The 16,224-nt window shown below is 39.7% G+C and overlaps 2 protein-coding genes across 2 annotated transcripts in view; both read left to right on the top strand.

The window, feature by feature from the left end:
- Positions 1 to 67: 67 nt before the first annotated feature.
- LOC112462288 (rho GTPase-activating protein 190) lies at positions 68 to 14,292 on the top strand. The gene is made up of 23 exons (XM_025027977.1): positions 68 to 734; positions 820 to 1,730; positions 1,814 to 2,023; positions 2,237 to 2,248; positions 2,714 to 2,900; positions 2,972 to 3,087; positions 3,174 to 3,326; positions 3,407 to 3,645; positions 3,720 to 3,921; positions 3,996 to 4,172; positions 4,251 to 4,502; positions 4,590 to 4,768; positions 4,841 to 5,024; positions 5,118 to 5,326; positions 5,416 to 5,829; positions 5,924 to 6,163; positions 6,267 to 6,452; positions 6,795 to 6,883; positions 6,962 to 7,343; positions 7,483 to 7,614; positions 7,782 to 7,832; positions 7,923 to 8,019; positions 8,129 to 14,292. The coding sequence occupies exons 1-23, from the start codon at positions 564 to 566 to the stop codon at positions 8,325 to 8,327; spliced, it is 4,992 nt and encodes a 1,663-aa protein (XP_024883745.1). The 5' UTR covers positions 68 to 563; the 3' UTR covers positions 8,328 to 14,292.
- Positions 14,293 to 15,257: 965 nt separating this feature from the next.
- Positions 15,258 to 16,224, top strand: part of LOC112462293 (protein disulfide-isomerase A3) — a 3,022-nt gene continuing 2,055 nt past the window's right edge. Inside the window, exon 1 of the mRNA XM_025027993.1 lies at positions 15,258 to 15,522. Coding sequence (XP_024883761.1) covers positions 15,377 to 15,522 — 146 coding nt within the window. The 5' untranslated portion in view covers positions 15,258 to 15,376. The remainder of the gene's footprint in view (positions 15,523 to 16,224) is intronic.

Here is a 16,224-nt window from a genome sequence, read left to right as displayed (position 1 = left end):
TTATACTGAAATAATTGTTGCGGATTATGAGAGGCAATTGATATAAAAACTCTCTAAATAAATGCGTTTTTCTGATTTTTTTTTGCAGATACACAGTGCCATTCCAAAGAACCATTGCTCACAGCTGTGCTAAACTATAAACGCTATGCTTAACGATAGATAGTGTTTTAAGGGTTTTTCAAGCTCTGTGTTATTTATATTTAGACGACGTAACGCTATTAATCGCATCTCTCGTAATAGCTTCACACGCTAGAGTAGAGATAATCGTACGGATGAAAAATCTGGAGAACCCAGTCGCGTTTGTACATAAAGATTCATTGAAACGAGCAAGCGAATTGTGATTCAAATCGTTTAGAGATGTTACCAAAGGGAGATTGAACCAATTTTCTACGCAGAGCTCTAGAAGGGTAGAATATGACCAAAGGTGTAAAGACAAATCTGTACTGGTAGCAAACTCTCGGTGGCATTTCGCTATGTCTTGAGCAACGCCATTTAAAAGGAGAGGAAAAAAAAAGTTTATTTTGACATTTAAACTACGAGCGGGGTATCGTCGCGCGCTAAACATGGCGAGAAAAAGTGACAATGCGAAGAGCATCAACGTCGCGGTGGTCGGGCTCTCCGGCACGGAAAAGGACAAGGGGCAGGTTGGCGTCGGCAAGTCGTGTCTGTGCAATCGCTTCATGCGTTCCATGAGCGATGACTACAACGTGGAGCATATTTCGGTGTTGTCGCAGGTACTCGCATTTTCCGCGCGTCTCGTCTCGTTAGCGATTAACCGTACGTTGCACTGGAATACTCATCGAACGTTTTTTATTGCAGTCTGACTTCAGCGGACGTGTGGTGAACAATGACCACTTCTTGTACTGGGGCGAAGTATCGAAAACGGCGGAGGACGGGACGGAGTTTCAGTTTCAAGTTATAGAGCACACGGAGTTCATAGACGACGCGTCGTTTCAGCCGTTCAAAGGCGGCAAAATGGAACCGTATGCGAAAAGATGCGCCGCTACGAAGATCACGAGCGCGGAGAAGCTCATGTACATCTGTAAGAATCAGCTGGGCATAGAGAAGGAATACGAGCAGAAGGTTCTAGCTGACGGTAAATTGAACATCGACGGATTCTTATGCGTGTTCGACGTGAGCCTCGTGCCGAACAGGGCAATAGAGAAGCAGGTTGAGCTTGTGGCGAATATCCTGAACAATTTGATGAAGGCGAAGAAGCCGATAGTGCTGGTAACGACCAAGAATGACGACGCGAACGAGCAGTTTGTCAAGGAGGCCGAGAAGCTGATAATGCGCAAAGAGTACAAGGGATCGATTTTGATTATCGAGACCTCGGCGCACGAGAACATCAACGTCGATCTGGCGTTTATGATCCTGGCGCAGTTAATCGACAAGACGAAAATGCGCAGCAAAGTGGTGCCGTTCGCCGAAGCAGCCAGGGCCAGGAAGGAACTTCTGGACGCGTCGACGGAATCGTTACAGCGATTGATCCGGATACACGTGACCGATTATCGCGCCTTGTGGTCACAGGCCTCGAAGAAACTCGCGCAGCTCAAGGAATTCTCCACCTTCGTAGAGTTATTCGGTATCGAGGCGACGCAAAGACTGTTCAGAAGGCATATTAAGAAACTGAAAGACGAACAGATAGCGAAGAAAATACAGGGCTACCTGGACATGTTGCCGGATATACTTCATGAGATCTGTCCGGATATATCGAATTTAATTAACGAGTAAGTTTCACGCGAATAACAGTTTCTTTTTTTTTTTCGTGCAAATTCTCTTGCGAGTTGATTGCTGAGTTGCCGCTTTGCAGAGAATGGTCGGCGGTGCAGCAATACATAAAGGCGCATCCCGATTTCGATCAGTATTTCTACGAGTGCCCCGAAGACATACCGTGGATCGATTGTGATTTTGGAGAAAACAACGGCACGAAAATTCCATATGACGTGCTGGAGACTCCCGAGGCAGAAACCGTATTTAAGAATCATATAAATGCTTTACAGCAAGAGCAACGGCGATTAGAGTAAGTATTCCGTAGAACCAAGTCCAGCCGCTTTAACAAATAAATATTGCAGAGACGAGTTTATGTATGTTCTTCACAGAACTGGTGATAGTGGTGATAGTATTAGTAGTGAATTTATATCCATTTTATTTGATAATCTGGAAATATTCTAATAATATTCATATGCAATTTGTTAATGCTTTGCTTTATTCTGGGTGGTGTTTCTTTGTGCAGACTTCCGAAAAGGTAATTTTTGCCTTTTTTATTGGCTTTCTTGTTCATAATATAACATATATATCTGAGTTGGAAATATTCTATGATGTTTACCGTGCTAACATTTATGTAACAGCGTGGGCTTATATATTATATAGAATGTTAGATTCGAGGTATATTTGTCGCCAGCAATCAATATTTGAGCACTTAATAAGTCAATTTACCTATAATGCATGAATTACAAAGATGGCTCAAGGTCATTAAGATCGAATTAAACATTGTATTACAACATTTAAGATGCATTAATATTGCAATGAATTAATAACTTCTATCGTAAATATAACAAGTAGACTTTTGTTGTAATCAAATATTAACAATGGCTAGATACGTTACAGTTCATTTGATATTGTGCTCTTTTACATGTTCATTTTTTGAATTTTTGTTATTATTTTGAAAAATTATTTTTTACCTTTGTCAATTGTAATTAATTTCTGTTAGGTGGAAGAAACAATTTAAGCAGTTGTTGGAGGAAACTGGCTATGTTACGCCTGGAAAACATTTGTCTGAAGTTAGAGTTTTATTTATGGGCAGGGAATGCTTTGAGGAGCTTTCTCATCACGATTGTCAAGAAATTTATGATCAGCATCAAAAGGAAATTATTGAAAAGGCAAAACATAATTTTCAGGTAAGGTATTTGTAATAGCTACATTGTATCATATAAAGAGTACGTGCAATCTATATCATAATATGTTATAGGAATTATTGTTGGAACATGCTGATCTATTTTATCACTTCAAGAGTGTAGCTCCAACTGGAACTATTACACAGGATGATATAAAAGATATTACAGATGCATTACTGGATGACTTTAGGTATGCAATATATCGGATTTATTATGTATTATTATTTAATATCATTATATTGTAAAATGTAATTTTGCAAATTCTTATGCTTCTAGATACAAAGGGTTAAATAAATTAGATCAAGACAGAAAGTTAATGTTGTTTCAACATTTGGGATTTGTACATTGTCCCATAAGGGAGCATTGTCCTGCTTATCCAAATTGCATGGATGCACTTATAGAAAGAATACTCGGAACGAAAGCTCACAGGTAAGACGTCAATATTACGTCAAGTAGGATTACATAGCGTGGATTTATTTTATAACAAAAATCTGGAAACGTTCTAACAGACCTTCCTCATGGAATCACAGTAGCCAGTGGCAGTTAACATCGGACAACAATCAATTAAATTTAGTTATACTTGGAAGTAACGGGCTAAGCGAAGAATTTGCTCGTGAAATAAGGGCACAAACGGACGACGACGAAGTGGAAATAGATTGTCAACTCTACACCCTCGGATATCGCATCATTGACGGCGATGTTGGACTGCCGCATAATTCCTTCACTACCTCCGATTTCATGCCACATGGTAAATATCCTCTCGAGTGAGATTTATGTATATTTGATTATGTCTCTGTATTTGATTGATGTCTCTTGTTATAGGATCCTTTTGTATCTATTCGAATGAAGATTCATTCGAATACATTCGATCCTCTTTAGAGAAAACCTTGTTATCAAATCTAGAGCAAGAGGACAGACTACCATTTCAAGGATTGCCCATTGTAATAATGTTTATACCAGAAGCCAGTATCGATGAAATGGAGGCTATGAAGCTCAGAGAAGAAGGACAAAATCTTGCTGATAGGTATATTATATTAATCATCTTAATCATAGGAATTGAAACTTGCCGAGCGCGTAATAATCTTATCAATTTTGTAGTTTGCAATGTCCGTTTATCGATGTCTGCATAGACGATCTGGAGCAGGAGAAGCATAAGAGATTCCCGAGTTCATTGGTAAAGGATGCTTTGCAGCAACTTATACAGTCCATAAACCACAGAGCTGGTTTTTTAAACATATATCAAAGCGTTATCGAATGTTTGGAACCTGATATTAGGTAGACTGTCAATCATAATCCCTGCGTTTAATTATTTAATTTGTAATTGTATGTACTTTATTTAGTGCTTGATTTCAGGATAATAATGTGTATGTTCTGCGGCGATCCTTATTCGGTCGAGAACGTTCTCGGTCCTTTACTGAATCATCAATGCTGCTTTCTCAGCGGAGATAGATCTATAGTTTTGGAAACGTTTTTGGGAGAATGTAAGCGTCGAGTCGAAGTCATTATCTCGAGTTTTCACGGAGCCAATGCGTTCAGAGATGAATTAGTACATGGTTTTATACTCGTCTATTCCACAAAGAGGAAAGCCTCTCTCGCGACTCTAAAGTATGTGCTAATGACTTACACCACGCCGTTTGCGCATCTAAGAAAAAATAAATGTTCTATTTTACAAAATTTCTTTTTGTCTTGTAGTGCCTTTTCCACCAACATACCAAATCTGCCAATACAAATAATGGCTGTGACCGATACTGGTGGTGCAAATGCTTTCTTCAGTAACGACTTAAGTCATCTACTTATCACAGAGGGAAACGCGATTGCAGATAAATTGGAGGCGCATTTTATGACATCCGCATCCAGCTGTCAACAAAAAAGTGAGAAACTCGAGTTTTCATTTTCGATACTTGGCAAACTCTCAGTTTTCTAACAAATGATTTAATGTGTAGCCGCGTTTTACACACCTTTCTTCAAAGTGGTGTGGGAAAAGAAACCGGAGATCGAGCAGGCGTTTAACATGGAGGAGCCGGGGAATTTGAATGACAGCGGAGAAGGCACCCTGGAGTATTCGGCTTTACATCCGATGCCGCCACCACGACACGAGAGCTATCACCTTCAAACGCCGGATGACGGGTAACTATTCTAGAAGCGGCTCTCTAGCAACCGTACGAACAGATCTATGCTATGTCCGAATTTGTTTGTGACCCAAAGTCTAATGTGAAGCAGTATGTCTGTAACTTTTAGGAGCGGCTCCGAGTCGTACGAACAGTTGACGCCCGACGGTGATCTGGGTGATACCGGATTAACCGAACAATTCGCCGATCACAGAGCCACACCGAGCGACGACAGTGACATTTACAGCCAGGTCGATTTCTATCGAGAGGAGAGGGAGAGAGATCTAATGAAAAATGAAGATATCACGAATAAATTATCTGGTCAGTAATAATAAAACCAATTTCATCGCACAATGTTTAAATTCACGATTCTTCAAGACTATTGAATTATAAACCTTCTTTTTGCATAGGTTGGGTAAAGGACACATTCATGCATCAAGACGGAGTTACAAACAGTTACTCGCACAGAGCTTTCACGACAGGTCGACGATATATCTCACAGGCTAAGCCACGACCGAAAGGCAACAGTCAGACTTTAAAACAGCCTGGGAAAATCAATCTGAAGGACTTTTCCAATGTAACGGATGTGATAGCCAGGATGACGATCGGCGAGAAGGACGAGCACGGCCCGAAACTGACAATGGGTCACGCTCCTCTCGCCACTCCAGAACTTGTGGACCTCGGCACCGAGTACGCGCAGGTGAAGGACGTCGTTCCGAACATGTACTCAGCCTACGACGGCGATTATATGTACGCCTTGGTGCAAGATTCTATCGGCAACAACAAATCCAAGTTGCGCCACCGACGAGAAAAGGGACAGCCATGTAAGATCTCTTTTCTTCTTAACGTTAAAGATCTTTTGGAACGCCAAGCTTATATATAATTATTTACAATACTTATATTATTATAAACACACAGCATACAGCGATTCTGATTCGGAGTGGAGTTCCTTGGAGAGACAAAGGGCAACGGATGTTTTGAGCAAAGGGAATAAAAAGCTTTCGTCGCACAAACGAATACGCAAGAAACGCACGGCAATACCAGTCGCGACGCCAAAAGTGCCGTCATTGGCCAGCATGGGTAGCGGAGACGGTATAGTCGGCCTGAACTACAACATGAAAGACGAGAAAAATTGGCGCGTCGATCCCACGGAGAGAGGTAAAATTTTGTCCTTTTTTATCTTTCTCTTAAGTATATACATTACAAGTTTCTACGTCACCTGTAAATAGCAAAATTTAGAGAAATATATCCGTCTTTTCAGTATCTAGCGAAACGCCCGATACTTCCGAATCGAGCGATCCGGAACACACGAGATCCAGATCGAAACAATATAAATACGCCGCAACTAGTTTGCGGAAAAGATTTTCCGGAAATTCTCTGCAACAGCAATACTTACAACACCCGTTTAATATGAAACATATGACGCAGGAGATGTTCAGCGCCTCCTGTAAGTAACGCGGTAGATTTTAATTTAATAGGAATATTTATTGTTATAACTTGTAAGACGTTCTGTCATACTGATATAATTTAATAATTATGATTAGTGCAGAGAATTTTCTAATATGATTTGAATGCATTACTTAACGCAACGTAAAATCTAGTTCAGTAATGTAACAATGAATCTGCATACGCATGTATAAAAAATATTATGTTTTGGCTTAAATCGAGGCTTCTTAATTAATAGCAACTTTGATTCTCTTTTCTTTTTAAATGTAATACATACTAATGTTTTTCATTAAGTTGCAGTGTCTATGCTTTTGTTAACTTTGCATGAAACTTGTTATTTTAGCCAAGCAAAGGGGTGAAAATACGTTTGGCATTCCAGATGACGAATCAAGTTTAGATGTTTCCTCGCCGCGTGAAATTAATTCTCCTAGTGTAAGTTTTTAGTTTATATAATGCAAATCGACGTCGGCGGAATGCGCATGTTATTAACTTGCTTTGCTTGCTCCTTAGTTTGGTATATTGAATAAGTCGAAGGACAGCGACAAGTTAACCAGGAAGAAAGACAAGCAAAAGGCAAAAGAGGACGAAAAGTTGGAGAAAAGAAGGCAAAAAGAGGAGAAGCTCAAGAAGCACGCGGAGAAGGAGAAAGAGCGGGAAAAGAAGAAACAGGAGAAGATAAAACAGACCAAAGGCCCGGGAGGAACACCGATCTCGAGTCAGTCGCAGCAACCTTTGATCGAGGATTTTGCACAGAGCGAAACGAATCGGATACCTTTGTTCCTCGAAAAGTGCGTTCGATTTATCGAGGACGAGGGATTAGATTCGGAAGGAATATATAGGGTGCCCGGTAACCGTGCGCACGTGGAATTGCTTTTCCAAAAGTTCGAAGAAGGTATATTATTTGTTAAAAGCTTTCTTATCTTCTGATCTTATATTTTCTTTCTTATTTCCTTTCTTAACGCCAATCTATTGCTCCATATAAACTTTGCATGACGAATAACATGGATCTGTTCCTTTTTTCTAACGTATAGACGGTAATGTCGACATACATTCTTTGGATATTCCTGTAAATGCTGTTGCTACAGCCCTCAAAGACTTCTTTTCCAAGAGATTACCACCGCTCATCGACAAGGAACGCATGAGCGAATTGGAAGATATATCAGGTAAATTGAATTTTAATCAGAGATAGAAATTGAATCAATTTTTATAGAATTTTGATTTAAATTTTTTTGTAAGGTCCTTAAATATTTATTATATTATTAAATTTTCATTACATTTACACTAACAAAAAGCAAAATATTTTTAAAAATGTACATATTATGCCTATCAGGTGCACGAGGTATTAGCAAACCTATGTCAGCTACTTGCATGAACATGGAAGGTTAGTACTTTTGTTTTATAGAATATAGATAATGGATCATGTGTGATTATTCTTCGAGTTAACATTAAATTCCAAAACTTGAAATTGCAGACCGAAGCGGGAGATTGTTAGCCCTGCGTCTGATGCTTAACAAGTTAAATCCAGTAAACTTTGACGTTCTCAAATTTATCTTCCAGCACTTCGTAAAGTAAGTGAAAGCAATGAAAATGTAATTGCGAAGACGAATCTTTCATAGACACATTCTAATTATATCTCCCTTTATTCCATTACTATAATTTAAATTTATACGTTTTCAGAGTCGCAGAGAATTGTAAACTCAACAGTATGGATAGCAAGAACTTAGCGATTTGCTGGTGGCCTACGTTACTACCGATTGAGTTTAACGACCTCGGCAGATTCGAAGCTATGAGGCCGTACCTGGAGGACGTAGTTCAAACGATGATCGATCAGTATCCTTTCCTGTTCTGTGGCGAGGATGCCGTTGTGATGGTGTAGTGACTAAACGTATTACCTAGCCATGCAGTGCATAGTTCTCAACGTCTGTGCGAAGAGGCTGCAGTATTTTTTGTGGACAACGGTGGTAGAAGCGGCGCGTCCGGCCGAGACCTCGCAATAGCGCGCCTGCCTCGTGAAATAATCCGATATGATTTTTTTTATACGTTATCGACAGTTGCGATACAGGCGTAAACGATTGGTCTCAATATATAGTTTGTATTAATACTAAACTTCGCTTTAGTGCACTCGTAATACAACTAACACAAGTCCCACGTAGGCGCAACGTGGACGAGCAAAGTCTCTATTTAAGTTCAGTCATTCACATTCGTTCATTTCCGGGGTGTGTGACAAGCAAGATTTCCCCTTGCGAAATCGATCGATCGATGGTCCTAAGATGATGGTTATTCGCTTACGCGGATCAGATAACGCAAGAATAATAAGAGTCAATCCATGTGTCATAACAGTATGCATGTATCATGTTGGATGTATCCAGAGCGATGTATTTATTGATATTGTACTAGGGATGTATGATTCGATATTTGATAATAGCGATTAGCTTTACATGGTTATTGAGATCGATGTCGTGCTTTTTTTAATCGCTTTTTTTCGCTCCGTCTTTCCGTTTTCTTTCCTCGTGTCTTCTTGTCCATATTGCCAAGAACGAAAGTGTTAAGCGCAAAGTGATGATATTAATGTAGTCTCGTTAAAGAGACTGTTATTAGTATTTAAAGGAGGGCGTGTCCAGCCCACATTTACGAAAGATACGAAAAAACGTATATAAAACGAGATTTATCGTCGAATAATATCTATATAAATATATATATTATATATCTCACATAGCAACGATATCAAAAATCCCAGAATATTTAGCGCGTTTCCTTTTTGGCCAATGCACAAATCGCCTCTCGAGTGTATTTACTTTTGCATTCTATTGATGTAGATTAGTCGTGCAAGAATTTTTTAAATAGTTTTTATCATGTCAGGACCGAGCGAATTCAAACGACGATACAATCCGTATATTTATTCCGTCTAAAAAAATATAAAGTAAAAACGAAAAAAAGAAACACGAAAAGCGTTACATGTAATTGCACAATGTCTTGACAAATAGCGATAATATTCGTATGCGAAGGAAAACGAAGACAGAGATAAAAAAGCATTTTGACAAGTTTCGCGTATGTAACATTTGCAAACGCATGTAAAAGTGGAATCGAAGTAACTTAAGAAATACTTAGAGCTACGAACGATATTAAAGTTTCTTAAAGCGGATATGTATATAGAATTCTAACGATCTAAGATACATACGAAGCTCGTAAGACATGAGACACTAAATTCATAGGAACTTTTTCTTTTATTTTCCGAGAAGTCCGTTTTACGTAATGAGCTGACGTTTTGTCGTTCGTATCTTCGCAGAAACAGAAAGTATTTATTAACACGCTACCGTCGCGCATAAGAGATTCAGGATCGACGAGTTAAGAGAAGAAGAATTGTACCGTCTAACTTTTTACATTTAATAATCGGGAAGAAAACGTATGTTCAGACACGTCAATTTATTTTCTCGCTGTCTGCTTTCGAATTCGCACGAATCCGCGGATCTAGCGGGTTGAATTTTCGTAGGTGTGCCATAACTTAAACTCGATGTTTAACGATCATAATGACAAGATGTATGCCTTTCGGCGGCTCAACATTCGAAAGTAAGCGTGTGTCGTTTAAACACCGATCGCGAGCACTCGCGATCGCGGTGTATTTACCGAGAGATACTTAAATATTGCCTCTGAATGTTGGAGCCATTATGAATAAGAGAAAAAAAGGAAAAGAAAGCGACAACAATACACAACGCGCATACAAGTACACGCAACACTTTTGTAACCCGAAGATTAATCGCAAACATTCCCGTAAGGAACGTCGATGTTACTTTATATATATATATCTCGCGAGAGACGCGTTTTAATCGAACCGAGTCCGTGATCCTGGGAGTAAAAATCGTGAACGAAATCTCGTGATCGTTTCACGAGAGAAAGAGAAATAAAAAAAAAGGAGAGATCTCTTTTTATCGACACGGACCGTCGTGGAAAACGCGCGTCTCGCGAACACAATCGCTCTGTATTTGTAAGGAAATCGTTGTAACGATATTTCTACAATCGACGCGTCGCGAGGACGCGCGCGACGGGAGGAAGAAAGAAGGAACGGATCGTACATTCCCATTTAGTCGTAAAAAAAAGAGGAAAAAAAACAAATTTTATACATTCGTACGTACGTAATTGTATAATGTTCTTAAAATAGATAGGGAAAGACGTCGATGCTTTACGTATGGGATCTCGAACGCCGAAAGACGTCGCGCGACCCCGTCAACGACGTGACCGACTCACGTCGACGACGATGAGCGAAGTGGCGCGTGTCGGAGCAGTTGGAAACGCTCGCTTGGGTGGATATTTCAATACTCCCGTTATCTTTGTCTATTTTACATGTCTATTTTACGTGTGTCGAATAGACAATTGATTTAGAGCACTTAGAAAGCTTTTCCGCGAGTAAGATTGTTTGCACCAGCTCTTTCGTTGTTTAAAGGGTCAAATCAGTGTAACCGCCTGAAAAGTAGAAGTATTTTTTACAATTTTTTTCTAGAAAAAATTTAATGATGAATTAAATGGAAACGATAGAAGACTGAAATGTTTAAATTTTTCTGACGTCCCGTGGCATAACAGTTTTTGTACATTTACTCAGAAAGCTTTAGGACAAGTTATAAGAACATGAAAAAGAATATTTTTTAATAGAAATATATTTCCATATTTTTATATTGGTAATAAATTATGATTTGTAATTTTATTTAGTAAAATTATATTAAAAATATTCTTTTTTTTATGTTTTTTTAGCTTGTCCGAGAAATACTTTCGTATGAAAATGTACTAAAACATTTACCCAAGAACACTAAACAGAATCTGGATCGGCTATGCCGCGTAGTGCGCCTGAGAGCTTCAATACGCTTGTACAAAAGTAATCATAACTTCTTATTAATTCTTCAAATTTTGGCATAAGTCTCGCGGCAAAATAATCTTATAAAAGTCCATACTATTTCTTTAAATTAGAAAAGGATCGGTTCTTTTTGTTTTTTATACTGGTCTAACCCTTTAAAAGTTGCCCCTAAAAAATATATCTCTCAGCGTCGATTGTCTCTGCTTATCCGCGATGTTATTAGAACTTCCTTTACATCGAGATAATAATTTACGAAGAATACTGTAATTTTTACTGTAATACAGTAATTTTCCAATTGGATATTTCGTCAATATGCTGTTAGCGCAATCGTCAACAAATCTACCGTGCGTGTTTCGTGTAATACTTCTCAACAGCTTGCGATCATTATTTCTTATATAACTGTCATTTGTTCAGAAATTTAGCGCATACTAAATGATTATACTGCGACGATTGAAGAGTGCAACAGTAGCTCAACTCATCTTAAAAGGACTCTCAAAATTGAGGAAGGGAGAGAATTGAATTTAGATTAAATTTATTTCTCTCTTTATTTATTTACTCTTATCAAAATTCAAATAAAGTCAATTCCATTAAATTTATTCCCATTTTGAAGGCAAGTATACACTCGCCTTTAGATCTCTTAATCATCAAGCCATTGGGTGTTTTTAATAAATTGAAAATGAGCTGGGCTTTTGCTGCATCGAATCTTCCGGTTATAGTCTCGCCCTACGCATCTACGATGTAACGGTTAAGCAATAGCAAAGAAACGAATGTAGTGATTATTATATCTGAAGAAATATTCGACGACGGCCACATGTATAGTGATCGCAAGATTACCAAGTTCCACGTCCTTCGCACAGTATTAGCGTCATCAGTCATCGGCATCAACATCGTTTTCAACAGCATCATCATCATCATCAGCAACATTATCAACGTCGTCAGCATCAACATTATTGCCATCAACATCAACGTCATCATTGTCATCGTCGTCGTTATCATCCCTGGACACGTACCCATCGAGTGTCTTCTCTCTCGCGAAGCCTAAGAGGGAGAAGAAAGAAAAATCACTTTTCTACGATACGTCCGTTAAGATTTCCGCTTGTCCTTTCTCGCTGTCCGAGGACGGCCCATGCGCGACCGGCCTCTCCCGTCGAACATAAACAGATCCTTAAATTATCGTAGCCTGTGATAAGACGTAGGCGAAAATGGACCCCTTGTTTGTCCCCTTTATTTATAGCATCGGCTTGATGTACGAATGTATTATAGTTGTACAGTTGCATCGGTATGATGCGTGTCGTAAGCCCGCTTATGCCCTGCTTTCCTTGCGTTTTTGCATCGCGCTCTGCTTCCCTCCCCTATTTTTCTTCTTTTCTCTTCCTTTTCTTTTCCGTGTCTTTTTCTTCCTTTGTCGCTCGTCACCGTTCTTCGTAAGCTTCGCCCGTCCTCGAAAGTCTCGTTTGTTGCCCGTAGTCGCGAAATACTATGCGAGCGCACCCCTAAATTCTACGGACGGTGAATCGTGAAGAAATGTAGGAAAACGCCTCTCAATTGTGCCGGGGGATCGTCGATTCATTGCAGCACAGCGACCGAACTTTCGTTTGACTGATAAAATAAAGACGTGGGATCTCAATGTTTCTCGTGCAAGATCCGCGTTCGCGGATCGAAGTATTCACGTGCCGATTTCTTTCAGCACCCTATACATGATCTAGCGATATATTTTATACCTTGACCGTTCCGCATGACGAAATAAAACGCTGAACCTATTTATAGCATTTATATTTTTGTATTTCCTTTACACGAAATAATATATCGTTTTATATTTGAATTATATTTTAATCGAGTTTTATAGAGAAAAACCCCCTTTTTCCGGCCTCGTCTCTCCCCGCGCGACCTACGTTTCTTCATGGGAATGCAAGCCGAGCTTGGCGTGGTGTGTGAGTTACTTGAAGCGTGAATTGAGAATAATGCTTGAAATTTGATAACGATATAATAGCGATAGCCTGTTAACCGCGAGCCCGATAATGAGACTCGTCGATGAGAGGAAAAGTTGATAAGTAAAAAAAATAAGTCAATCCCTTTTCTAATCAAGTAGGAGCGAACGATCGGATCTACGGTTTTATAAGAATCTTTGATAAATATGTGGATTGAGGATATAGCTGATAATTAAATAATAATAGTAATGATATTTAATAGCCGTTTGTATCGAAGGTGGCTAACGATTTATTGACCAAGATAGGACTGCTAATTTCTACTTCGCTGAAATTCCCTCAAAAGCCGCAGTTTCGCGCACTGGGGGATTCTGGCACTTCTTGGGATCTGTCCTTTTTATCCGTGTTTCTTTTTCTCTCCCCCTTTCCGCCTTCGCTTTTTCCTTCCATTCCCACCCTTTTGTCTTTTTGATATTTTAATAAAGTAACATGTATTTATTTTATTTCTTCCCGCGTGCGCGCAGTTGAAAAAAGGACAGATCTCTCCGGTTTCTCGTGGCTCGACGTAAACGGACGCACGAAGAAATGCGTGTGCGTAGCGATGGGGAGGAAGGGAAGTGCCCTCGCAGTGCTGCTCGCAAAGTATCAAAGCCGAAACTTGGCGTGTCCAAAAACGTCTCGCCGACGACGCTGAAAAATTTAGCCGATCCCTCCGGATTCGGGAAACTTAACGTGATAGAGCCCTCCCCTGCCCCAATTCCCATCCGCCCGCCCATCAATCCTCGCTCTTTATCCCGTTATACGAATGCGTTTCCACCTTTCCTAAAATTACGCGTTTATAAATGTCGTCATTTATATACATGTAACGATTTTTGTAAATAATCGGTATACATATATAAATATAATTATATATATATAAATATAAATAAATATATTATATATATAAATTATATATATATGAAACACGCAACGTGTAAATGGACGGAACCTGTCTTCGTTGTATCAATAGTCTTATATCAGACTTGTATATGAACGGAGGGACTTTTGATTATTAAAAGTTTCCTAGAGTAAAAAGAAGAGACCAGTTTTTTTTTCTCTCTCTCTCTCTCTGTAGCGCACCGCTACGGCATTAAATAATTAATAAGTATGTGCATGTCGAGGATTCTAAACATTATTTATTACTTTTTATTCACCCTATCTATTCTTCAGCGGTTTTGACAATGTCGTCATGATAATTATCACAATTTGATAATTTATCGCAAAAAACTTCTCGGCCATCCGAGAAGAACGAAAGCTGAAAAACCTTAGCAAATTTTTAAAAAAAACTTTTTTAAGCGCCAGAAGAATTCTAACATGTAAGCGCGAAAATCGTTACATTAAAGACTTCGTGATAATTGGGCGTGTAATAGTTGACGATGCCATGATTACATATTATATAAATTAAGAGGTTTATTTGAAAAAAGTTGGAAATATTCAGTGAATTGATTAGAGACTATTACTACGTTTACGCGAGCGTTACTTTGTAGTAATTACTTACGATAATTTCTTCGCGTAAACGGGATAACTTACGATAATTTACTCCGCGTAAACGAGTGTATTATCGTAAGTTACTACAGAAGTAACGCTCGCGTAAACGTATTATAGTATATTAGAGGAATTTCATTGTTCTCGCGAGTACCGTGAAGTTATCTCCGATCGCCTTGAAGTCTTTTGTAATTGTACACATCTATTAGGTATACGAGGTGTGCCAAAAACACGCGCGTGTGTGTCGAGCAGCGAAATTTCTTTTTTTTTATTTACGCCTCGATCTCTCTACTCAAGATCGAAACCAGATTTCAATTTGCGAAAACACGGATATAAAGGTCATCAATCTTTCGATTTATCAAACTCTCGCGGGATAAAAAAACGAAATTCCTCGTTATCGGAGGCGGCAGATTTTTTCCGGACGCCGAGTATACTCGCGCGCGCGCGCGCGCAGGCGGCGGGCGGCGCGCCAGCCAATCGGCGCGCGACAGCACCTCGCGGTCCGCATAGCGTACCCCGCCGGCAACGGCACTTCGTGGAAGAGCCACGTCTACGACGACTGACGGACGGACGGATATAGACGGACGTTCCTTCCGACCTGCCAGTGATCACACACAGCCCACTGCCGTGAGGATGTTGCGAAAGTGCCTGATTGTCCTGCCGCTGCTGGTGCTCGGCGCCCTCGCCGACGAGAAGGATGTCCTGGAGCTCACCGACGAGACCTTCGAGAGCGAGCTCGAGCGTCACGAGAACACGCTCGTCATGTTTTACGCACCATGGTGAGAGAAAGAGTGATACCGTCCTCGTCCGGCTCCGCATCGCTTCTGCGTCACGCTTTTCTCACGCATTTCGCACAACAGCCGCTCGGAACTCGCCTCGGAACAAAACGAGATTATCCGCGAGGAAGGTTAGGCAATGAGAAAAATTGCGGAGATCTCGTTGTCAGGTTAAAGGGAAACGGAGCACTCCGTTACGCACCACCGGACGTTCGAGAAGTTTTTTTTTTTTATCTCTGTAGCATTGCTAATCCGTGTTGTAATACGTGTGATTAATACGTGTTTTAATGTAGAATCTTCGTTGACGGTAAGACTCGTATCTTCCATCTGCTAGGATCAAAAGATGCTCTTCTTTTTATGTCTAACTTGAGCGTCAAACACCGGCATACGGCATTACTCAATCGGACTTTCGATGACGTATCCAGATTTCTAATGGCTCCATTTCAAAATCTGATGAACAATTATCTTTAGGTGGTGTCTCACGATAAGGAGATTTTAAGCGGCTGATTCATTTTAGCTGTACGAAATGCGCATTTTTCAAGTTTATTTTTATCTATTTTTTTCATCTCCATTCTCTCCCCTTTCTAATGATTACACTTATTTTATGCAAAAGTGTATAAAAATTAAAAAGTCTTATTTGCTTTATCAAAATCAACGTTTTGAATGTAGAGATTATTAAAAAAAACAGCAAAAAGAGAGTTCTAA

The sequence above is a fragment of the Temnothorax curvispinosus genome, unplaced genomic scaffold (genome assembly GCF_003070985.1).
Source record: "Temnothorax curvispinosus isolate PA1 unplaced genomic scaffold, ASM307098v1 QBEX01012185.1, whole genome shotgun sequence".
NCBI classification, from domain to species: domain Eukaryota; kingdom Metazoa; phylum Arthropoda; class Insecta; order Hymenoptera; family Formicidae; genus Temnothorax; species Temnothorax curvispinosus.
Note: the sequence above shows the minus strand (reverse complement) of the source record. Positions and strands in the feature narration are given on the sequence as shown.